We start from the raw sequence: 26,306 nt of genomic DNA on the forward strand, positions 1-26,306 counted from the left end.
GCTACTGAATACTACAGAGGAATTTCTTTTCTTTTTGGAATGCTCTCTGATGACATCACGAGCACAGTTCTCTCTGCTGATGTTATTATAATAATAATAATAACGCTTTATTTATTGTTGTCCTTAGTGGGATTTGAACCCAAGTCCCCATCACTGCAAGGCAGCAGTGCTAACCACTGAGCCACCATGCTGCCCTTAGCATACATCTGCTATACATGGTTACTAAAATGGACAGAGATGTCAGCAGAGAGCACTGTGCTCGTGATGTCATCAGTGTTCCAAAAAGAAAGGAATTTCCTCTGTAGCATTCAGCAGCTAATAAGTACTGGAAGGATTAATATTTTTTAATAGAAGTAATTTACAAATATGTTTAACTTTCTGCCACCAGTTGATTTAAAAGAAAAAAAGGTTTTCAGCGGAGTACCCCTTTAATGTTCCTTCTTTAGTAACCAGAGTTGTAGCAGAGCCCATCTATTATCTGGCAGAACTCACCATGATGCCGTATGTGTCTGCGGTCTTACTTTACTGCATTTCTTTCATCTACTGTACAATCAAAGAGGAATGCGGCACTGCTACATCTGCCCATGCATGCTCCTTGTAAAGTTCTAAAGCAGTGTTTCCCAACCAGGGCGCCTCCAGCTGTTGCAAAACTACAACTCCCAGCATGCCCGGACAGCCTTCGGCTGTCCGGGCATGCTGGGAGTCGTAGTTTTGCAACAGCTGGAGGCGCCCTGGTTGGGAAACACTGTTCTAGAAGAAGGCAGGCCGTCAAGTTCCAATACTTCCGTGTCAGCCTGATCTCCTCCTCCTTTCCAACCGACTTGCGGAGAGGGATGTCAGGCAGCCATGTAATATGATCCCAGTTATTACGCTGGTGTACAGAGGGAGGGGGGGGGGACATACTGCAGGAAACTATTACCGAACATTGGAGACTCACCAAACACCAGCACGCCTGCTTATTGGCCTGGGCCGACTCTCAGGGTGAAGGGTGAACAGGAAGAAGAGTCAGGGGGAAAAAAAAGTGGTGCCCGGGACACCTGGGGTTAACACGAGATGCAGTGACCATGTGTGATCACCTCCGCTCACAGCTGTAAGTTGGATCTTAACATTGACACAGCCTTAAAAGGCCTTGGAACAAAATAGCAGATAAAGCAGAGGTTGCCTGTGCCTTACGTGTGTATTGGGGGCACTTAGTATGACACAGATGTAGCAGCTATTCGTTTTTTGGCGTTTGACATTATTCACCCCCGATGTACTTGTATGTAGTATTACATAGGACTGCAGGTAACCCTACTGCATTATCAGATGCGGAGTAGTTCAATGACCAAGTCAGCACTGCTACATCCGTGACGCCATTCTTTCTCTTCTTCTGCAAGGAAAGCCTGGGGTGTAAAGCTTCAGGTCTTCTGGGAGGGAACGGGTTAATAATCTTCTTCCCAGATATACTCATTACTGGTGGTAATAAAAAATATGGCTGCCAGACCTTTTCAGTGTAAAGTGATTTATGAGGGGAGGTCCCTGGGGGTCCCAGTATCCTCTTCATTATTGGGATTACTTATTTATGGAGCGTCAACATATTCTGCAGCGCAGTACACGTCTCACACAAACATCATTGTGGCTCAACCAGTTTTCTTTTGTTACCAGCTTGTGCTGGTCGGGAAGCGGTTAACTATGCAGCCCGGCCAAGCCTTTGTATGCCTGCATCTTTTTATCATTTCTGTATGATTCGGCAGGCTTTACGATATTACAATACCCAGACTAATATTGGTGCGCCGCTGTTTGCTGTGATGGGAGCGGTTTATAAAACGCCGCTGCTCCCCATAACCAGATCACCTCCATATAAGGATGGGAGCTAAAATGTATATTGCTATATTGAATGCAAAACCATAGTATCCCGTGAGAGCTGTTTATTTAGGGTATAAGTACACAAGCGTATTTTGCTGCTGATTTTCTTCAGCTGATTTTGCTACACATTGACTTCAATGGAGAGAAAAATCATCTGCAGAAAATCTGCAGCAAAATACGCAGCAAAAAAATGACACGTGTGAACGTACCCTTAGGATCCGTTCACACGGGCAGATTACCTGCGGAATTTCCATTGACTTGCTACCATTGATTTTGCTACCAATGACTTCAATGGGTCTGAAGGAAAATCTGCAAATCTACCTCTGTAACGGATTTTCTGCTGACACATTGACGTCATTCGTAGCAAAATTAGCTGTGGATTTTGCGCAGCATATACGCTGTGGAAAATCCGCAGGTGATCTGCCCATGTGAACGTACCCTTAGGGTACGTTCACACGCGCAGATCTTTTAGCGGGTTTTCGGCTGCGTATTTGAAAGTGAGTGGGCTCTTCTCGGCTGTCCGCAGCAGATTTAACGCGGCGGAATTAACGCTGCGGAAAATCTGCTGCGGACAGCCGAGAAGAGCCCGCCCACTTTCAAATACGCAGCGGAAAACCCGCTATAAAATCTGCACGTGTGAAGGTACCCTAAGGGTGCATTCCCACAGGGCGTATACGCTGCGGATTTGACGCTGCGCAAAATTTACGGCAGCAGCGGGAAATACGCTGCGTATTCCTTGCTCACTATACACACAGGGCTTTCCGGCGACAGCCCAATGTGTATAGTGAGTTTTGGTGGCGGAGCCGCGCGTCACAGTCACGCCGACACACGGCCCCGCCTCTAAAACTCACTGCACACATAGGGCTGCCGCCGGAAAGCCCTGTGTGTATAGTGAGCAAGGAATACGCAGCGTATTTCCCGCTGCTGCCATACATTTTGCGGGAACGCACCCTTAAGGTAAGTTCCCACTTAGCGCATACGCAGCATATTTTCCGCTGCACAAAATCTGCAGCAGCACCGGCAAATAAGCTGCAGATGTTTCTGTCGTGGAAGTTCTGATTCCAGTGTCCGCAAAAAAATAATAAACTTGTCTATTCTTTTTGTGGATTTCGATCGGAAATGCATTGCTGTCTATGAGCAGATTTACCCGTGAAAACACTGTTGATTTACTGCCACAGAAAACCCCTGTTCCCAACTCCAATTTTTCTTTGGTTCGGTGGGGGTCTTGGCAGTCAGACCTCCATTTACTCATTATTCACTTTCCCTGGGAGAGGGAATACGTTTTAGGTCAGGTTCACACTCGGAATGTCAGCTTCCCATCAATCTCAATAAGATTCTCAGTTCACACATTGGAATATCCAACGAGGAATTGGGTTCTGCCCAAAGAAGGAACATGTTGCCAGGAAAAGCCCATTACTCAGTGGTATTTGAAGTGCCAATTCTCTTTGTCACTAAGGAAATTTAAAGGGGTACTCCAGTGGAAATTATTTTTTTTTATATGAACTGGTGCCAGAAAGTTAAACAGATGGGTAAATTACTTCTATTTCAAAATCTTAATCCTTCCAGTACTTATTAGCTGCTGTTTACTACCGAGGAAGTTGTATTTCTTTTTGGAGTTCTTTTCAGTCTGACCACAGTGCTCTCTGCTGACTCCTCTGTCCGTATCAGGAACTATCCAAAGAGGTTTGCTATGGGGCTTTGCTTGTAGTCTAGACCAGTGGTCTTCAACCTGCGGACCTCCAGATGTTGCAATACTACAACTCCCAGCATGCACGGACAGCCATCGGCTCTCCGGGCATGCTGGGAGTTGTAGTTTTGAAACATCTGGAGGTCTGCAGGTTGAATACCACTGGTCTAGACAGTTCCTGACATGGACAGAGGTGACAGCAGAGAGCACTGTGGTCAGAATGGAAAGAACTCCAGAGAGAAATACAACTTCCTCTGTAGTATACAGAAGCTGATAAGTACTGGAAGGAATAACATTTTTAGATAGAAGTAATTTACAAATATATTAAATTTCTGGCACCAGTTCATTTAAAAAAAAAAAAAAATTCCACTGGAGTAGCCCTTTAAAGGGGTACTCCGGTGAAAACCTTTTTTTCTTTGAAATCAACCAGTGGCAGAAAGTTAAACATATTTGTAAATTACTTCTATTAAAAAAATCTTAATCCTTCCAGTACTTATTAGCTGCTGAATGCTACAGAGGAAATTCCTTTCTTTTTGGAACACTGATGACATCACGAGCACAGTGCTCTCTGCTGACATCTCTGTCCATTTTAGCAACCATGCAACCATTATTATAACAATGTCAGCAGAGAGAACTGTGGTCGTGATGTCATCAGAGAGCATTCCAAAAAGAAAAACCTTTCCTCTGTAGTATTCAGCAGCTAATAAGTACAGGAAGGATTAAGATTTTTTAATAGAAGTAATTTACAAATATGTTTAACTTTCTGCCACCAGTTAATTTAAAAGAAAAAAGGTTTTCACCGGAGTACCCCTTTTTAACCAGGAAACTTTCCTCAGAGTGAACATACACTAAGGCCTCATTCACACTGTGGAATTTTCAAGCGGAAATTCAGCAGATTCCCATAGTTTTCAGCAGGATTCATCTGCACTGTGCACACGGCAGAATTTCCGCGGCAGATACATCTTCTGCGGAAATTTCAATTCCCAACTTTGCAGAAAAAATGAACCCGACAATTCTTTCCGCAATCCATTTGGAAATACTTGCTATTGGAATATTTCGAAGCAGTCTGAGCGCTGGCTTGTTTTGCCGTCTGCTGCTTGCGGAATGTACCCCCTTAAATTTGTGGGCGGACATTTTGTCATGTGCATTGGGCCTTACAGCACAATCATTTATGGTGTATTCACTGGAAATGCCATAAGTTTCTAAAAGAAACCGGTACCACCTCTGGGACCCTTACCTATGTATAGAACAGGTTCCCTGACTCTCTTTAGTCACTTCTATGGGAATCATTGTAAAGCTGAACACTCCTGACATTTCCACAATTAACATATTGGTCTTCATTTACTATTGCAAATCCGACATGTTTTGTCGGGTTGTGCGCCAGATTCCGTCGCATTGCACCAGAAATTTTGTCTGCGCCAGAATTTGTGCCTGAATTGAAAAAAACCCTGATTAACTCTCTATTTTGCTAAGAAAACCTGAAAAAGGGGTGTGGCCGCTGGGAAAAGGGGGGTGGTGTCCGGAAAGGGGCGTGTTCCCGACATTTTCACAAAAACCCAACATATTTACTAAGGTTTCCACATAAAACGTGGTGGATTTTAGCTGAGGAAAACCAGACAGAACAGAGCATGTGTAAAAAAAAGCAAAGTGTAGGGAAAATGGAAAATGTAGGGAAACCATAGTAAATACTGTGGAAAATAAATTGTAGGGAATTAACCCCTTAAGGACCAAGGACGTACTGGTACGTCCAGAGTCCTTTCCCTTTCTATAACGCTGGGCCACGACTAAAGGCAGTGATCGCGGTGCCGCGCGCTATTAACCCTTTAGATGCGGCGTTCAAAGTTGAACGCTGCATCTAAAGTGAAAGTGAAACCATGCTGGTTAGCTCAGGAAGCTGTTCGGGGAAATCGCGGCATCCCGAACAGCTGTTAGACACGAGGAGGGTCCCTACCTGCCTCCTGGTGTCCGATCGCCGAATGACTGCTCACTTCCTGAGATCCATGCATGAGCAGTCAAGCGGCAGAATCATCGATCACTGGTTTCCTATGAGAAACCATTGATCAATGTAACAGATCAGTGTGTGCAGTGTTATAGGTCCCTATGGGAGCTATAACACGGCAAAAAAAAAAAGTGGAAAAAAAGTAAATCATTTAACCCCTTCCCTATTAAAAGTTTGAATCACCCCCCTTTTCCCATTTAAAAAAAAAACTGTGTAAATAAAAATAAACATATATGGTATCGTCGCGTACGGAAATGTCCGAATGATAAAAATGTATCATTAATTAAACTGCACGGTCATTGGTGTACGCGCAAAAAAAATTCCAAAGTCCAAAATAGTGTATTTTTAGTCACTTTTTGTATCATGAAAAAATTTATTAAAAGTGATCAACAAGTCCCATCAATACAAAAAGTGTACCGCTTAAAACTTAAGATCACTGCACAAAAAATGGGCCTCATACCGCCCCATACACGGTAAAATAAAAAAGTTATAGGGGTCAGAATATGACGATTTTAAACGTATAAATTTTTCTGCATGTAGTTATGATTTTTTTCAGAAGTACGACAAAATCAAACCTATATAAGTAGGGTATCATTTTAACCGTATGGACCTACAGAATAAATATCAGGTGTCCTTTTTACCGAAAAATTTACTGCGTAGAAACAGAAGTCCCCAAAACTTACAAAATGGCGTTTTTTTTCTTTCAATTTTGTCTCACAATGATTTTTTTTTCCGTTTCGCCGTAGATTTTTGGGTACAATGACCAATGTCACTGCAAAGTAGAATTGGTGGCGCAAAAAATAAGCAATTATATGGATTTTTAGGTGCAAAATTGAAAGAGTTATGATTTTTTAAAGGTAAGGAGGAAAAAACGAAAGTGCAAAAATGGAAAAAACCCCCGGTCCTTAGGGGTTAAAACCCACAAAGAAACCTACACAACACTCTTAGTAAATGAGGGCCATAGTCTCTGTCTGGATGGGACAAGGGATGCGCTATAAATGTCTGCAATTTTTCTTTCCTCTTAGTAATCCACCTGGAGATCACTACCAACATGGCTGCTAACAGAGAACAACAGCTCATATTCATCTGTGTAGCATATCTAAAGAAGGCTGGTGTAGGCTGTTTTGAGACTAAGCCAAGGTCTAGTATCCAGGTGTAAAATCTTTTTAACACTTAGGCTTGGTTCACACTTCGTATTTTCCCAGCGTAATTCTGCATGGAAATTATGTTCAGAAACTCGTGTGCAGTGGAATCCTATTTCTGTCAAGGGGATTCTACTGCACAATCCACACTATGGAATTTCTTGTGGCGGAATTTCATCAAGAATGTGGAATATGTTGCTGTCTATGGAGATGGAAATGTCCGCACAGTCAGAATCTCTGGCCGGAATTTAGAGTAATTTCACGTGGATAAATTCCTGGCAGATATTCTAAGTGTAGCACAAGTGTATGACTGCGCAGACTAGCGCCGTCCCCACTGACAACAGTGCAGTCTGCATGGAATTCCATTGCAAGATTGAACATGTTCATTCTTTCGGCAGAAATTCCACAGCATAATTTCAGCAGCAGAATTTTCCCTGTGAAATCCCATTAAGAGCAATGTGGAATGCTGCTGCATAGTGGATTTCCTCTCAATGCAAGTCCATGGGAAGGGGCGTGACAGCCGTCACGCCCCCTCCCATGCACTTGCATTGAGGGGGTGGGGCGTGTCGACATGAGGGGGCTGGGCTATGACATCACGAGCTCCAGGCGCCGGCTCCAGCGTTCGGAACAGTTTGTTCCAAGCACTGAGCAGCAGAGTACGCCTTTAAAGGGGTACTCCAGTGGAAAACTATTTCTTTTAAATCAACTTGTGCCAGAAAGTTAAACAGATTTGTAAATTACTTCTATTAAAAAAATCTTAATCCTTCTAGTACTTATTAGCTGCTGAATATTACAGAGGAAATTCTTTTCTTTTTGGAACACAGAGCTGTCTGCTGACATCATGACCACAGTGCTCTCTGCTGACATCTCTGTCCATTTTAAGAACTGTCCAGAGTAGGAGAAAATCCCCATAGCAAACATATGCTGCTCTGGACAGTTCCTAAAATGGACAGAGATGTCAGCAGAGAGCACTGTGCTCATGATGTCAGCAGACAGCTCTGTGTTCCAAAAAGAAAATAATTTCCTCTGTAGTATTCAGCAGCTAATAAGTACTAGAAGGATTACGATTTTTTAATAGAAGTAATTTACAAATCTGTTTAACTTTCTAGCACCAGTTGATTAAAAAAAAAAAAAAAAGTTTTCCACCGGAGTACCCCTTTAAGTGGAATTCTCAGTATGAACTGGCCCTTACTAAAATTGCTTTCTTTTGACTGACATTATCCCTATAAACATGTTGGTAGGATTGCAGTATATGTTTCTTTTTCATACAAAAATAATGGGCCTCATGTACTATTAGACTTTCGTGTTAATTTAGGTGAAAAAAAATATTGAAAAATACACCTATTTATTTATGTTGTTCGCCAAACATGTGCCATCATTTCCCTTTTTTCACCCTTTTTACCACTTTCAGCTAATTTTCCAAAAAGTGGGCACAGATTTCAATTTTTTCACATTCGGGGTGACGCTGTATGTCCTCTGTTTTTGGAGTCTTTTCACGTTGTCGTTTTTAAAAGGTTAAAAAAATGTACACCTTTAAAATTGCCCGAAAAATAAAATACACATTCATTAATATAAATGGAAACTAAAAAGAAATTCACTATTAAAATGGGTGAAAAAGAAAAGTACATGAGGCCTAATATGTCAGTGGCACGAATGTGATGTGAAGCTCACATCAGATGACATCCAGATAAGCATTTAGCTTACCCCAGGGAGTGCTAAATAAATACTCTGTGTGTAATGTATGCATAGGTGGGTGTACACAGTAATAAACTGTGGTGTGTAACCTCAGGCTAACCTGATGTAGTCTCACATCAGTAATATGGCCGCCCTCACTACTCTTGTCTAGGCTGCTATAAACCCTCAGACTCTACTTGACCCCTGACCTTGTAAATTGAGCATATCCCCATGTCTAGTCAAAGCATCTCTTTAAATTCTCCTCCAGAGTGACCTTTGCCACGTGCGCTGTGAGCGTTTACCTTGGAGTGGATGGGATGAAGTTGTCTCATGTAACATGTGCTTTCTGTCACAGCTCCGAACAGAAAAGCGAAAAAATTCACACTCAGCAGGATGATCAAAGGGGTGATAAGAGGAGGGTGACCGAATTCAGTCCACCGCAAATCCTCTCTGAGTCAGCCACACATTGTGTATTGTCAGGCTGCCATCCAAAGGATCCCCTCACAATGTCTGCCCACCCATCTGCTTCTCATGGGGTTCCCACCATATCATGCTCTAACTGGCCCTTGGCATTTCTTTTCACTTGCTGATGGTCTTTGCTGTTGTAATTCATATACAGTGACCCCTCGACCTACGATGGCCCCGACATACGATCATTTCAACATACGATGGCCTCTCAGAGGCCGTTGCATGTTGAAGGCAGCATCAACATACGATGCTTTTGTAGGTCGGGGCCATCGCATAAACGGCTATCCGGCTGCGCAGACTGCTTCAGCTGCCGCCGGATAGCCGTTTACGGTGCCCCGTGAGCTCCGGTGATGTCTCTTACCTGTCCTCGGGGCCCCGGCGCGTCCTCTTCGGGATCCCCTGGATCGTTGGCGCTCTACCATCGACGTCATCACATCGCTGCGCACGCCGTCCCGATATCCAAGAGGAGTGGCGTGCGTAGCGATGTGATGGCGGCGACGGAGAGCACGGATGCCGGGGAAGCAGAGGCCTTGCCGGAGCGTCGGGGACACCTCGGGGACGCGGCGACAGCGATGGACGGCGACATCCCGGGCAGCGGTGACGGTCCGGAGCGGCGGGGACACAACTTCCTCTAACAGTGGTCTTCAACCTGCGGACCTCCAGATGTTGCAAAACTACAACACCCAGCATGCCCAGACAGCCAACGGCTGTCCGGGCATGCTGGGTGTTGTAGTTTTGCAACATCTGGAGGTCCACAGGTTGTAGATAACTGTCCTATACTTTACATTGCACGGATCCCTCAACATGCGATGGTTTCAACAAACGATGGTCCGTTTGGAACAGATTACCATCGTATGTTGAGGGACCACTGTACACTGCTCAAAAATATAGGGAACACTTAAACAACACAATGTAACTCCAAGTCAATCACACTTCTGTGAAATCACACTGTCCACTCAGGAAGCAACCGAGATGCGATCCTCAGACCCCTTGTAACACCATATGCTGGTGCGGTTGGCCCTGGGTTCCTCCTAATGCAGGACAATGCTAGACCTCATGTGGCGGAGTGTGTCAGCAGTTCCTGCAAGAGGAAGGCATTGATGCTATGGACTGGCTCCCAGACCTGAATCCGATTAAGCACATCTGGGACATCATATCTTGCTCCATCCACTAATGCCACATTGCACCACAGACTGTCCAGGAGTTGGCAGATGCTTTAGTCCAGGTCTGGGAGGACATCCCTCAGGAGACCCTCTGCCACCTTATCAGGAGCCTGCCCAGGCGTTGTAGGGAGGTCCTACGGGCACGTGGAGGCCACACACACTACTGAGCCTCATTGTGACTTGTTTTAAGGACATTACATAAAGTTGGATCAGCCTGTAGTGTGGTTTTCCACTTTGATATTGAGTGTGACTCCATATCCAGACCTCCATGGGTTGATAAATTTGATTTCCATTGATAATTTTTGTGTGATTTTGTTGTCACCACATTCAACTATATAAAGACAAAAGAATTTCATACGATTAGTTCATTCATTCAGATCTATGATGTTTCATCTTAGTGTTGCCTTTATTTTTTTGAGCAGTGTATATCCAACATATCAGAAATATGACTTAACCCCTTAAGGACCAGGGGTTTTTCCGTTTTTTGCACTTTCATTTTTTCCTCCTTTCCTTTAAAAAGTCATAATTCTTTCAATTTTGCACCTAAAAATCCATATGATGGCTTATGTTTTGCGCCATCAATTCTACTTTGTAATGCCATCAGTCATTTTATCCAAAAATCTACGACGAAACAGAAAAAAAAAATAATTGTGCAACTTTTGGGGGCTTCTGTTTCTATGCAGTACATTTTTCGGTAAAAATGACACCTTATCTTTATTCTGTAGGTCCATACGATTAAAATAATTCCCTACTTCTTGTATAGGTTTTATTTTGTTGTACTTTTGGAAAAAATCATAACTACATGCAGGAAAATTTATACTTTTAAAATTGTCATTTTCTGACCCCTATAACTTTTTTTTTTTTTTCGCTTACGGGGCGGTGTGAGAGCTAATTTTTTGCACCATGATCTGAAGTTTTTAACGTTACCATTTTTGTATTGATCGGACTTTTTGATCGCTTTTTATTCATTTTTTTCATGATATAAAAAGTGACCAAAAATACACTATTTTGGATTTTTTTTTCACGTACACCATTGGCTGTGCGGTTAAATTAACGATATATCTTTATAATTCAGACATTTCCGCATGCAGCGACGCCACATATGTTTATTTTTATTTACAGTTTTTTTTTTTTTTTTTCTTTATGGGAAAAGGGGGGTGTTTTAAACTTTTATTAGGGAAGGGGTTAAATGATCTTTAACTTTTTTTTTTTTTTTTTTTGAAATGTTATAGCTCCCATAGGGGCTGAAGTTAAGTTGTTCATTTCTGTCTGACAACAGTTCTCTCTGCTGACACCTCTGTCTGTCTCAGGAACTGTCCAGAGGAGGAGCAAATCCCCATAGCAAACCTCTCCTGCTCTGGACATTTCCTGAGACAGAGGTGTCAGCTGATAAGTACTGGAAGGATTAAGATTTTTTAATAAAAGTAATTTACAAATCTCATTAACTTTCTGGAGCCAGTTGATGTGAAATTATTTTTTTGCACCGTACCCCTTTAAAAGCTGTTACTGTTGTACGACTTTACAAGAACTAAAGTCAGACTGGCTCCTGAAGTGGTTGAGATATGGGAGTTGAAGGTCTACAGATGTGTCTAGGATGGGTCTTGAGATCACAGAATTGTGATATGACCAGGAGGAAGATATGTTATTAGGACTGTTTCTTGGATCTTCAAATACATTTCCCCAGGATGAATATTACTTTTTAGCGTGTCCTGATCAAACATTTTTTTTTACGCTTTCTTGATACGCCCTTCTGTTCTGAAGAAATGAGGGTTTATAGTTTGTCCAAAAAGTCAGAGAATCAGTCAGATAGGTGAGAACTTAAAGGGGTACTCCACCCCTGGACATTCTAACCACCTATCCAAACGATAGGGGATAAGCCCGATGTTCTGAGCATTGATGTATAGAGCGCTGGGTTCGGACGGCTGTGGTCGCTTGTCACACCCCCTCCCATAGACCAGCCGGTACTGGCCTGAAGATCACGGGGGTCCCAGCGGCCGGACACCCCCCAGTGACCAGACCTCTTATCCTTTGGATAGGGGATAAGATGTCCTGAGGGGGAGTACTTCATTGATTTAAAAAAAATCACTATACTGTCAAAGGGTGTGAATGTTGTATATTGAGGGGCGTGCATACCTAATGCATACTCCCTGACTATAATCTGCTTGTGATTATATATATATTTTCCTGACGCAGATATATATATATATATATATATTTTTCTAAACGTACAGCTCATCCCGCAAAAAATAAGCCCTTACTCAATAGCATCGGACGAAAAATAAAAAAGTTACGGCTGTTGGAATATTAATGGCAGAAAAATAATTTTACTCAGAAAAGGAAAAAGAACATAGAAAGCTATATAAAATGGGTATCGCCATAATCGTACCGACCCACAGAATAAATATACCATAACTTTTACCGCACAGTGTACACCATAAAAAAAAAAAACAGAAATGTTCCAGTTTTTCACAATATTTTGGAGTTTTTCACAAAAATGTGCTAACAAAAATGCACAACTTTCTCAGAATTGCTCCGCTCAGAAAGTGTTCTTAGTTATTACCATTTAAAGAGACACATGTCAAAAAAAAAAAAAAAAGCCTGGTCATTAAAGGGGTTATCCACCATAAGGTGATTTTAGTACATACATGGCAGACAGTAATGGAAATGCTTAGGAAGGATCTGTGCTTGTCTTGGGGCTAAATGGCTATGTTGTGAGATTACCATAACACTGGCTAGCTTTTTGTGAACTTGTATTTCCTGTTTGACTTTTCTTTTTTTTTAAACAAATCCCACAATTCCATTTTCCTCCCTCCCACACATCAGCCACCCCACCCATTGAAACATAAATGAGCTGCATCCATTCAAAATACCAGGGTGCCTACAGCTGTTGCATTAGTTGCAGATTGATCCCTCCACCCATTGAAGCAGACAGGCTCCCTGTCATCAGCTGACTAGTGAGTCAGGTCTCGGCCGCATTGCAAGCTGGGAAAAATCTGAGACAACAGTCATTTTGTATGCTGGTAAACATAAATAGTGGCGTGTAAATCACAGAAGAATTGTGGGAAAACCGTCACACACAGGTACACACAATATATTATGAACTACACTAACTTTACAGCCCCTGCAGCATAGTCAAATAAAAAAAATTCCTGGAATACCCCTTTAAGGTAAAAAATGGGTCTGTCCTTAAGGGGTTAATTGCCTGAACTCAATCGGCTAGTGGATATATTTTGATAATTTCCCAAACATATGCATGGTAAGTCTAAAAATCTAAACATTCTGAAAATGACCTAAATGTAATCACTAGTGGGGAGATTTATCAAAACCTGTGCAGAGGAAGAGTGGTGCAGTTGCCCATAGCAACCAATCAGATTGCTTCTTTCATTTTCCACAGGCCTCTTTAGAGGCCTGTGGAAAATGAAAGAAGCAATCTGATTGGTTGCTATGGGCAACTGCACCACTCTTCCTCTGCACAGGTTTTGATAAATCTCCCCCTAGTTGACTATTTTCGAACAGTTAAAATCTTTGGGACACGTGTCTGTCTGTAATCATTCCGTTTTGACAGGATGACAACATATCGGTGCTATGTAAAGGCAAATTGTGGTGTGAACCCGGCCAATCCCAACTGAAAATTGCAATATACAAGTTCTATAATGGCCAGAAATAGTGCTACTTCCTATCTATATACTACTCATTGCTTATCCTGAAACTATACAATGGATGCTCTCTAATGGAAACAACATTTCTGCTGTGGAAAAAGTGCAGGAATGCCATTCCTATTCATTCATGCAGGACTCCAGCCTTGAGAATAACCCATAATGAGTCCTGTCTATACTGTAAGATCTCATAGCTGACATTTCAGAGCAAAAACCAAGCCATGGGTGGAAAGAACTGCCTGTAGAGCCCAGAGACAGGATTGTGTGGAGGCTACACAAAAATGTCTGCTTTACTGACAGTTCCCAAGAGCATAGTGGTCTTCATTACTCTTAAATAAAGGAAGTTTGGAACAACCAGCAGGGGTGTGGAAATAAAAAAAAAAAAAAACAACAAAAGGAGGGGACTAAAACGGAGCACAATCTACTTGTCCCTTATAAAAATACACTTGTCCTGGAACACAAAATAATTTCAAACAAAATAGTATGTAAATAAGGTCTTTTTGTTAATAGGCAGACCTAAAAGTACGGTACTCGTTTTTGCAAATTTTTTTCCTCTTCCCCTATAATAGCCATAACTCTTTTATTTTTCCCATCTACAGACCCATATGAGGGCTTGTATTTTGCGGGACCAATTGTACTTTATAATGACACCTTTCATTTTACCATAACACATGCGCTAAAAAAAAAAAATTGGTGAGATGAAATTCATTAAAAAAAAAAAAAAAATGCAAAAAAAAAAATAAATATATATATATATATATATATATATATATATATATTTTTTTTTTTTTTTCTTTTTACGCCATTCACCTTGTGGCCAAACTAACATGTTACTTAGATACTTTAGGTCAGCCCAATTTACAGCTATACCAGATTTGCATAGTTTAGGTCATGTTTTAATAATTTAAAGAAATTCTAAACTTTTCCATTTTTTTTTTAAATTGCCATTTTCTGACCCCTGTAATTTGTAATTTTTTCATATAGTGGGCTGTATGAGGGCTCATTCTTTGCGCCCTGATCATTTTGGTATTGATCAGACTTTTTGATCGCTTTTTACTTAATTTTTTCTGGGATATGATGTTATGAAAAAAAAAAAGGGGAGATTTGGTATATTTTTCCATTTAATCCATTGACCGTACAGGATATATTTTAATGGTTTGGACAATTATGCACGCGGCGAAACAAAATATGTTTATATTTATTATGTTTACATGTTTTTAGGTGGAAAATAGTAAAAGGGGGTAATTTGAACTTTTAACATGGAAATGGATATGAGAAGGAATCAGCAGGGCTAAGCGGTATACCGGTTCATACCGAATACCGAAATGTTTTCCCTGCACGATATGAATTTTTCCCATACCGCAATACTGGTTGGGCCCCTCTCCCCTCGAATGAATGAATTATCAGCCGCAGATGAGTTGCAGCGGCGCTTTAAATGAATGAGTTTGCGGCCGGCGGCGCTTTATATGAATGACTTGCGGGCCGCGCTTTAAATGAATGACTTGCGGGCCACCGGCGCTTTAAATGAATGAGATGTGAGCCGCGGCAAGCTGTCACCTCCCTCTGCAAGCGCTAAAAGCCTGTCTTTTAGCGCTTGCATGGGGAGCTGACAGCTTTCGGCTCGCAACTTAAAGGAAAACTGTCAGATGTTTTCTCCCGCACTATCCACAGGTACTGATGGATAGTGAGGGAGACGCTGATTCCAACAAGCCCTACCTTACCCAGATTCGCCCCCGGCCGTTTGCCCGCAATTGTAGTTTTATTCTATGTGTATATCTTGCTGTAACTGGCACGGGCGGGGCTTCTGCAGCTTACTGGCACTGACGTCAGTGCCGCTTATGAATATTCATCCCCCCTCCCTCCAGTTAGGAGCGGCGAAGAGAGGGAGAGCTGGAGGGAGGGGGGTGAATATTCATAAGCGGCTATGACGTCAGTGCCAGTTAACCTGCAGAAGCCCCATCCGTGCCAGTTACAGCAAGATATACACATAGAATAAAACTACAATTGTGGGTGAACGGCCGGGCGGATCCGGGTAAGGTAGGGCTTGTTGGAATCAGCGTCTCCCTCACTATCCATCAGTACCCGTGGATAGTGAGGGAGAAAATATCTGACAGTTTACCTTTAATCGTTTCCAGTGCTGGCGGCCCGCAAGTCATTCATTTAAAGCGCGGCCTGCAAGTCATTCATTTAAAGCGCGGCCTGCAAGTCATTCATTTAAAGCGCGGCCTGCAAGTCATTCATTTAAAGCGCCGGCGGCCCGAAAGTCATTCATTTTAAAGTGCCGCTGCTCGGAGGGGGGGGGGGGGTTGTTAGAGAAATATAGCAGCACCTGGGGGTCATATATGATTAGTTCCTCGGGGGGGGGGGGGGGGGGGGGGGCGGGGGGGGGGGGTAAATACCGTTTCCGCTCCATACACCCTCAGCACCGCCCTATTTTTATTTTTTTAGATAAGAGGGGGTTGTCAGTGCGGCTCTGCTTGCCCGAAGCAAGGCTAAATGATTAAAAAGTTCACCTGCCTGGTGCCCGCTACTGCATGTCCCATGGTCAGGCAAGAGGATTTCCCATCCCTGAACCAGGGCTCTTCCTATAACAGTCCGCCCCACCAAACTAAATAATCAGAAAAGAAGGGCTGGGAGATGACCAAGAACCCAATGGTCACTCTGGCGGAGCTCCAAAGACCCTGTGTGCAGATGGTCAACCATCACTACAGCATTCCACAATCAGGGCTTTATCAGGGCATAGTCACCAGAATAAAGCCTTTCAGTAAAAGACACAAAAACCTCATGGAGGGCTCTCAGGACTGTGAGAAGCAAGCTCCTCTGGTCTGATGAAACTACAAAAGTTTTGGCCTCAACTCCAAGCATCATGACTGGAGGAAACTAGACACTGCTTATCATCTGCCCAATACCATCCCTATAGTAAAAGGGGTACTCCACTTCTCAGCGTTTGTAATGTCAAAGCTTGTGACGTCATGGCCCCGCCCCTTGTTACATCACGCCCGGCCCCTTCAATGCAAGTCTATGGGAGGGGGCGGGCGTCACGTGCTCCCGGCCGGCTCCAGCGTTCGGAACAGTTTGTTCCAAACGCTGAGCAGCAGAGTGTGGTGGCAGTGTTATGCTGTGGTTGTCGGAGGCTTTTCAGGGTTTAGGGTAAGTTCAATGGAGCAAAAAGTAGATAGATATATTTTTATGGCCCGATTCATACTACAGAGATTCTCCATGGATTCCGCTTGCAGAAGCCTGCCATTGGTTTTAATGGGAGTTCCGCTGATCAGTTCACATGTTGGAAGTTCCGTAGAGGAACTTGTGACAAGGAGTTTGACTCCAGCAGATGGAATTTAAGCAACCTGTTCAAACATAGGCATTTATCTCTGGGGTCTCTGCACCTGCCTGTCGGGTCTTTGCTAAGAGTAGCTTGGGCACTCACTGGCTTACCCAAGCTACTGCTCCCCCCGCACCTCCCACTAACTGCTGTGGGCCTCTGGGCACCCTTGTGGGCATAGACTACCACCCCCATCATGGTCCTGATCTCAGAGCACTGCCAGACGCTGCTGCGGCATCTGATCACGCTTTGCTGTTTTCAGGTCTATGCTGAGACTAGCCCTGGGCACCTGCCATCCTCCCTGACAGCAGTGGGTGTTCGTATGCCCGCAGCACCATATCCTTGTGTTATATACACAATACTTTGAGACATTTTTCTGCTGCTCCAAGGACTCTTATAAACATTTATCAGTCACTGTATGATATATACTTATCCTAAGTAACTCTGCATAATGTATTCTTCATACATAGGGATATATCCATTTATGGGGGGGGGGGGGGGGGGGGGGGGGGGGGGGGCGATTTATTAAAACCTGTGCCGAGGAAAAGCTGAGCAGTTGCCCATAGAAACCAATCAAATTGCTTCTTTCATTTTTTAGAGACTTTAAATGAAAGAAGCGATCTGATTGGTTGCTATGGACAACTGGTCAACTTTTCCTCTGCACAGGTTTTGATAAATCTCCCCAATGTATAAAGAACCCTAAGGGTGCATGCACACCACGTTTTTGCAATGCAGTTCCCGTATCAGGTTTTTGATGAAAAACAGATTCATCAAAACCGGACTAAGCTGTATCAAAACGTGTGTACAAATTTCAACCTGTATAAGGTTAAAAACTGTATACGGCTTAAGAAATTATGTCCGGTTGTATCCGTTTTTTAAGAAAAAAATGTATACGTTTTTAACTTTTCACTCCATTTTGAATAAAGTTTCACTTGTTTGATTGAAATTCCAAGAAAAAAAACTGTGCAAAGTCAAAAACTGTATGGTGAAAACCGGATGGAATCGTACACACATACGGTTCTGTATGGTTCCCATTGACTCACAAATTGAAAAAGAACGTATACGGTTTAATACGGTTTTTCACCCGGAACAAAAAACGTGGTAGACTACGGTTTTGGGTACGGGTAAAAAATGGACGAAACCGTATAAGACACAAAATGGACTAAACCGGATGATGTGTTTGACATACGGTTTACAATGTTAAGTCAATGCATACGGTTTTCTATATGGTTCTGTACGGTTTTTAACTTGAAACCGTATATGGGAACTGTATAACAAAAACGTGGTGTGCATGCACACTAATACAGTATAGGCTCTCACAGTTGTAAGCACTGTTGACCCCATTATGAAGTGGTGGTCTGCATATACCCCCCTTACATAAAACAACATGACACAGGAGGTAATAATACACTGACTATTGTTAACCACAGATATAACTGAAATGATACTTGATGGAATTCACTATGCTGTATATGTACTATAACAAAGCTCTGGTATCTGCTGTTGGCACACGAACACCTGTTATCAGGTCTATGCTTCCATATTATGGATTATTTCTGCTCCATGCCAAAAATCATGGATCTAATGAGGAAATTTAGTGAGGAATTACCTCAGTGGGAACATCCTTAAAGGGGTACTCTGCCCCTAGACATCTTATCCCCTATTCAAGGGATAGGGGATAAAATGTCTGATTGCAGGGGGTCCTGCCTCTGGGGATCCCCACGATCTCTCTGCTGCACCTGGCGTTCGTTAAGAGCGTCGGGTTCAGCACCGGAGGCTCGTGACATCACGGCCACGCCCCCTCAATGCAAGTCTATGGGAGGGGCGTGGGGACCGTCACGCCCCCACCCATAGTCTTGCATTGAGGGGGTGTTGCCGTGACCTCACGAGTGGGGCATGACTGTGATGTCACAAGCCTCCACCCCGTATCGCCAGTCATACGGCACGGAGCGAAGTTCGCTCCATGCACCGGATGTCTTGGGTGCTGCAGCCAAAATTGCGGGGGTCCCCAGCGACGGGACCCCCGCCATCAGACATCTCATCCTCTATCCTTCGGATAGGGGATAAGATGTCTTGGGGCGGAGTACCCCTTTAATGCCAAGGGGATAAGATGTCTTGGGGCGGAGTACCCCTTTAATGCCAAGACAACAAAGGAGTGACTTAGGGACAACTGTGTGAATGCCCTGGAGTTGCGAAGCCAGAACCCAATTGGCCATCCCTGCGACAAATATTTGGCTTTTCACAACACAATAAGATGTCCAAATCCATTGCTAAATTCTATTGATAAATTGATAAATTTTACATAGCTGCTCTCCAATATGGTCCATCGGTGGGAGGATAATGTCTATATGCCCCAATGCAGCATATAGAAAGGCTTCACCTTTAACAATAACAGCAATGTTGTGAAAACATACAAATAGGTTATGTGGATCAGTGTCAGACATGTTAGAAGTAAATACAAAGAAATCTGAAAGCATATCCCCAATATTTACCTGTTTATGTATAGTGTTTTTCTGGTTGGTGTGTCTTTAAATAGGGCTCTATAAATAGGACTGTGGCAGTGAAGGTGTTAACCGTGTGATCCTAGCAGAATAAAATTGTGTTGCTCGGCGCCCTCTGCTGGCTGCTGACGTAGTGCTGTGCCCTGTGTGTATATATATATATATATATTTTTTTTTTTATCGGCATCTCTAATATTCATGCTGATGCATTTTGATGCTACAGAGCGATCATTTCCCCCTTGCCTTCCTTTTTGTTTTTGCCTTTTTTATAGCTGGTTGTATCAGTAGCTTGTGCCTATACCCAGACACAGAGCGGAATCCCCCCCTCTCCCTCCTTTCTTCCATCCCCCCCCCCCCCTTCCAGCTTCATCAGGAGGAAGAAAAAAAATATAATAACATTCAGGATACACAATGTATAGTTGCTGTGTAAGGTTGATGCTCCTGAATGGGAGAAGCCTGATACTCTCTGGCTTTTAAAGGCTGTTTTGTGGTGTGGGGGGCAGGGGGGGGTTACTTTTTGCAGGAGGGGGGTACAGAGAAAAAAAAAAAATCCTTGGAGATTAAGAATGTCTTCAGCGAAGAGGCCAAGAGGAAGGGTAAGTGAGAGGCTGAATGAGAGTGAAAGAGGAGGGGGGCTGTATAACCTCCCTTGTAACTGGCCTTGCTCCATCGCCATCTTAAGCCAGTGGTGCCTGCTGTAGTTGTCTGACTCAGGCTGCAGGCCCTTTAACCGCAGTGTCTTAAGACGGAGAAGCACGCTCCTTTTATCCTCGCCACAAGACTAAGTGGTGCTCGCCGCCTTAGGGACCCAGGATGCTTGCGGATACCCCTATCGACTGCCCATGGGAGCTCAGTGCTAGGTGAGAAAGTCCAAAGAGGGATTTCTGTTCTGAAACCCGTCCCCCTCCCAGATCCATCATCATCTCTTCTATGGGATGGAGGGAGATTTATTTTATTTATTTTTTTATTTATTGTTTTGGGGGAAGAAAAAAAAAAAAAGAAGAAAGAGACAAAGCAAAAAACCAAATCTGAATTGGGATTTTTGGCCGGGGAACGGGTGTCATGCCTTTGTGTATATGTTGCAAGTTTGAGAACGAGTCTTCAGTTGCAGATGTGGCTGTAAATCTGTGTTTTGTACACGAAACTGCGTAGATTCCGCTTCTCCGTCAGGAAATACATAGATGCCAGGGATTGTCGTGCTGCGATAGAATAGAAATGCTGGAATAAGCAGGAATCTCGTCCCAGGGAGTGCAGTATGTTACCTGTTTATCTCTGTGTGGGTGTGTATGCCTGGTCAGAATGCATAGAGACAGTAGTGTGTGGACATAGAGCCGTGTTTCCCAACCAGGGTGCCTCCAGCTGTGGCAAAACTACAACTCCCAGCATGGGCGGTGTAGGTTTGGCAACAGCTGGAGGCACCCTGGTTGGGAAACACTAACATAGCAAGCTTGGCAGAAATCTTTTCTCTATGTATTGTGGGTATATGTTGAATTTCGTCAAGTGTCGCAATAGAGACAGTGTACTATATCCTCCTGGGTCATGTTGTTTTATGTAAGGGGGTATGTGCAGACCACCACTTCCTTTTTGGGTCCACAGTGCTGACAACTATGAAGTATCAGCCGTCAACTCTGCCCTTATTATGTTTTTTATATAGTCAGGGATCATTGACACTTATTTCTATACATAAATATATATTGCTATGTATGAGGAATACATTATGCAGGTTTAGGTTAATAAAAAAATAATATATATATATATATATATATATATATATATATATATATATATATATATTTCAGTGTTTCCCAACCATTGTGCCTCCAGCTGTAGCAAAACTACAATTCCCAGCATGCCCGGACAGCCTTCGGCTGTCCGGGCATGCTGGGAATTGTAGTTTTGCAACAGCTGGAGGTAGCCTGGTTGGGAACCCCTGATATATATGTGATTGTGTGTGTGATCCAATGTGATAAAAGCTCCTGTCAGAGTCATTAGAGTAAAATATTTTAAAATGTTATGTATATGGGGCATTATGAGTCTCTCTAAATAGACATTGCGGGCTCTAGATGATGCCACCCAGGAGGGTTCAGGGTTTGTATTAATAAATGTCATGGTTACTTAGTCCTTGAGAATGAATTAAAGGGGTATTTCTGGAAAAAACTTTTATATATATATATATATATATCAACTGGCTCCAGAAAGTTAAACAGATTTGTAAATTACTTCTATTAAAAAATCTTAATCCTTTCAGTACTTATGAGCTTCTGAAGTTAAGGTTGTTCTTTTCTGTCTAAGTCTTCTCTGATGACACCTGTCTCGGGAACCGCCCAGTTTAGAAGCAAATCCCCATAGCAAACCTCTTCTAAACTGGGCGTTTCCTGAGACACGTGTCATCAGAGAGCACTTAGGCAGAAAAGAACAACCTTAACTTCAGAAGCTCATAAGAACTGAAAGGATTAAGATTTTTTTAATAGAAGTAATTTCCAAATCTGTTTAACTTTCTGGACCCAGTTGATATATATAAAAAAGTTTTTTTCCTGGAATACCCCTTTAAAGTTACATCACTTTTGAGCCATATATATATCATACTGAATGTACACATTTTTGACAGTTAATATTGGATACTTGTTTTTTTTTAAAATATGTAATCAGTGAGAAAACATTATATAACTTTAAAATATAATTTTGAGCAATTTGCATTTTGGAAAAAGAAAACCGCCTAAAATGGCCCAGATTTATCAAACTGTGTGAGGGAAAAAGTGAAGGGATTTTTCCACAGCAACCAATCACAGCTCAGCAAACGAGCTCTGGTAAAGTGAAAGCTGAGCTGTGATTGGTTGTTATGGGAAAATCACTCCACTTTTCTCTCACCCAGTTTGATAAATCTGGGCCACAGTTTGTTTGTTTGTTTTTTATACCTCTTTTTTTCTACTTTTCTCCTGGCAAAGTTGTGTACAAAGGGGGAGATTTATCAAAACCTGTCCAGAGGGAAAAATTGCTGCGTTGCCCATAGCAACCAATCAGATAGCTTCTTTCATTTTTCAGAGGGCTTTTTTAAAAATGAAAGAAGCGATCTGATTGGTTGCTTTGGGGCAACTTTTCCTCTGGACAGGTTTTGATAAATTTCCCCCTATAGAGCCCAAGTTGTATTGTATGGAGGCTGTATGGAGCCTCTGTATGCTGCTGTACAGACTCTACCATGTGCAATGTTTCTAGGGGAGAAAATCTCCCCTGAGGCTGGGTTCACATCACGTTTTTACCAATACGGGACCGCATCCGGCTGGGGGGAGCTAAAGCCTTGCGCTCCCGTATTCCTGCCGTAAGCCGCCCGTATGTAGTTCATTTCAATGAGCCGACCGGAGTAAAACGCTGACTCCGGTCGGCTCATTTTTGTCCCATATGCGGTTTTCCCACCGCACCTAAAACCGTAGTCGACCACGGTTTGAGGTCCGGTTTAAAACCGCATATGGGGCAAAAATGAGTCGACCGGAGTCAGCGTTTTACTCCGGTCGGCTCATTGAAATGAACTACATACGGGCGGCTTACGGCAGGAATACGGGAGCGCAAGGCTTTAGCTCCCCCCAGCCGGATGCGGTCCCGTATTGGTAAAAACGTGATGTGAACCCGGCCTAATATTTTTTTTTATAATACCTGATATATCCGACAGAGGTTAAAAGTAGGGATCAACCGATATCGATTTTTTTTTTTAGGGCCGATACCGAAAATCTGTGGCCTTTCAGGCCGATTGCCGATAATTTATACCGGAATATCGTAGTAAGTTATCAGCTATTTCTCCACCCCCCCTGGCCCCGAAGAAGTGGCTGCGCTTTAAATCAATGAACTGCAGCGGCTTTTGCGGGGCCAGAGACCGCCGACCCCACCCGCTTCTCTCCCCCTGCCTGTCCTGGGGTCCTCCTGAGTCTAACCACCACCGCCGCTGCCCCATTGCCTCCCCCATCCCCGGTTTTATAATTACCTGTTCCCGGAGTCCACGCTACTTCTGGCTCCAGCGGCGTCCTGAGCTGTTACTATGCGCATTGACGGTGACGTCGCGTTGAGGACGTCACCAGTCATTGCGCAGCGCAACGCAGGACACCGTAGGAGCCAGAAGTAGCGCGGACCCCGCGCCCGGGAACAGGTAATTATAAAACCGGGGATGGGGGAGGCAATGGGGCAGCGGTGGGGGGGCTCTGCGGTGTGGCGGGGGATTATCGGATTATCGGCAAGGTAGTTGACGATAATGTCCAAAATCGTGAATATCTGCCAAGCCGATAATCGGTCGATCCCTAGTTAAGAGTATCTTTTTGGCCTCCATTAAGAATGTATGCGGAGGGGTCCACTGCATGGAATTGCCCAGGCCTTTGTGCTCCTCCATTGAAATGGATCCAGAAAAAAAGACATAAATAATGTGAAGTATATGTCTTTATACTATGGGACCCTATGGTGGATGGAGTTTACCTTGGACATACAGGTGTGGCATTGCTTCACTGCTTCACTGATAGGGCTTTTCTTTGAGAATGAAGTGTATAACTAGCTCTTTATGGTTACATGACAGTGCATGTTTTTTTTTTTACCAAGTCATTCATACACATAAAATAGATATGTGTATGGATGACTTGAGAAAAATAAACCAACAGCTAGCTCTCATGGGAACAGGCCATTCCTTTTTTTTTCTCCAACCTCTGCCATTAAAGGGGTACTCCATTGGAAAACATTTTTTTTTTTAAATCAACTGATGCCAGAAAGTTAAACAGATATGTAAACTACTTCTATTTAAAAATCTTAATCCTTCCAGTACTTATCAGCTGCTGTATTCTACAGAGGAAGTTCTTTTTTTTTTTTGGATTTATTTTCTGTCTGACCGCAGTGCTCTCTGCTGACACTTCTGTCCATGTCAGGAACTGTCCAGAGCAGGATAGGTTTGCTATGGGGATTTGCTTGTTGGTAAAATGGACAGAGGTGTCAGCAGAGAGCACTGTGGTCAGACAGAACGGAAATCCAAAAAGATAAGAACTAGCTGATGAGAAGCAGCTGATAAGTACTGGAAGGATTAAGATTTTTATATAGAAGTAATTTACAAATCTGTTTAACTTTCTGGCACCGGTTGATTTGAAAAAAAATGTTTTCCAGCGGAGTACCGCTTTAAAGGGCAGTTGTAGGCCACAATACACATGAGGTCGCTAGGTGATCCCATCTATTTTAGTGATTTTTTATGACTTTTCTTAGTCTGAATGTGTATGACTGTTCAAAATCAGTTGTGTCACAAAGGTTACATTGTCGTCCCAGTTACATTATTTTTAGTGCAGCTTTATGCTACAGCCGACTTATGTGTCTGCATGTACAGTGATCCCTCAACTTACAATGGCCTCAACATACAATAGTTTCAACATACAATGGTCTTTTCTGGACCATTGTAAGTTGAAACCAGACTCAACATACAATGACAATCTGGACAAAGACAGTCCAGATCTGTGAAACTTGTCACTGGCCAAGAGAACTGACCAATCAGAATGGGCAATTTACTGGTAAAAAACCATGTATTACTGAAGTGTATGCACTGACTGATGTCTGGTAGCGCCCCCTACAGTACAGGGAGGTATTACATGTTCTGTACACTTTACCTGTACCAGGGTTAGCTGCTCCTTTGGACATCAGGTGAGGGCGGCTCCATGTTACTTTTTTAGGACACTGTGTGTACTGTACAGGACCCTGAAGAAGCTCCTGTCCTCTACATAGACCAGTGTTACCCAAGCAGGGTGCCCCCAGCTGTTGCAAAACTACAACTCCCAGCATGCCCGGACAGCCTTTGGCTGTCCGGGCATGCTGGGAGTTGTAGTTTTGCAACAGCTGGAGGCACCCTGGTTGGGAAACACTGACATAGACAGTGATTACAGCTCCCAGCAGATCTTTCCTACTTTTATATGTAAGGATTTGCTTTATCTGTATTAGTTATCTACTTATTTTTCTTTCATTCTCACTTTTTCCTATTTTTGGATGACATTTTTGGAGCTTTAGAACCAATTACCAGGTTTCCATAGAGTTCTGGTCTCAACATACAATGGTTTCAACATACAATGGTCGTCCCAGAACCAATTAATATTGTAACTTGAGGGTCCACTGTACACTGATCAATTTAAGGTAAAATGACATTTCTGGAGAACCCATTGAAATTGTCTATTTTTTTTAATCCGAATTGTAAAATGTCATGTACCTCTAATGATTGGCATTACTTGTCTTATAGGAACATTATGTGTGGATAGGGTTCATTCACTGGTGACGATAATTGATCAATGGCCTATATTTATCAATCTGTCTGAGACAAAAGCTGTCTGGTTTGCCCATAGTCATTTTGATTGGTCGCTATTGCCATCAATTTTAGTACAGATTCTATTGCATATAGATAGTTACCAGGGTAGTAGAGTTCAGGAATCCTGCTTCTTTTTCTTGGTAAACTTATGGGACATGGCACAATGATAAAGATGGTGTGTTTTTCATAAAAAAATAATAAAAAAATAAAAAAAAACTCTAGATGTAATGAAAAAATGAAAAAAATGTACAGAAGAACAAAAAAAAAAAAAATATATATATATATATATTTATATATATATATATATATATATATACCGGTATATAAATATATATATATGTTCATACATATACTTTTTGTTCTCCTGGTGTTTTTTAAAGTACATTTTTTGCAATGTTTTAGATGTCCTATATATGAACGAGCCCTAATGCTACAAAAAATATGGGCCCAGTTTTTCAATCCAAAAACTGTCTGGTTTTGCCTATAACAACCAATCACAGCTCAGCTTTCATGTTACCAGGGCTCGATATTAAGTTGTGATTGGT

The 26,306-nt window shown here is 42.7% G+C and overlaps 1 protein-coding gene across 9 annotated transcripts in view; it reads left to right on the forward strand.

Annotated features, from left to right (window-relative positions):
* Nucleotides 1-26,306, forward strand: part of CHD9 (chromodomain helicase DNA binding protein 9) — a 248,025-nt gene that overhangs the window by 99,526 nt on the left and 122,193 nt on the right. The window contains exon 1 of one of the 9 annotated variants that reach the window (XM_056526380.1): nt 899-1,090. The exons of 6 other annotated variants lie outside the window; for them this stretch is intronic. Coding sequence is in view for 1 of the 3 variants with exons in the window: in XM_056526378.1 (XP_056382353.1) it covers nt 20,024-20,053 (30 nt within the window). In the remaining 2 variants the exon portion in view is untranslated. Of the gene's footprint in view, nt 1-898; nt 1,091-19,977; nt 20,054-20,164; nt 20,318-26,306 lie in introns of those variants that run through there. 2 more of the 9 variants (XM_056526378.1, XM_056526379.1) reach the window with 2 other exon arrangements.

Source organism: Hyla sarda, chromosome 6 (genome assembly GCF_029499605.1).
Source record: "Hyla sarda isolate aHylSar1 chromosome 6, aHylSar1.hap1, whole genome shotgun sequence".
NCBI lineage: Eukaryota > Metazoa > Chordata > Amphibia > Anura > Hylidae > Hyla > Hyla sarda.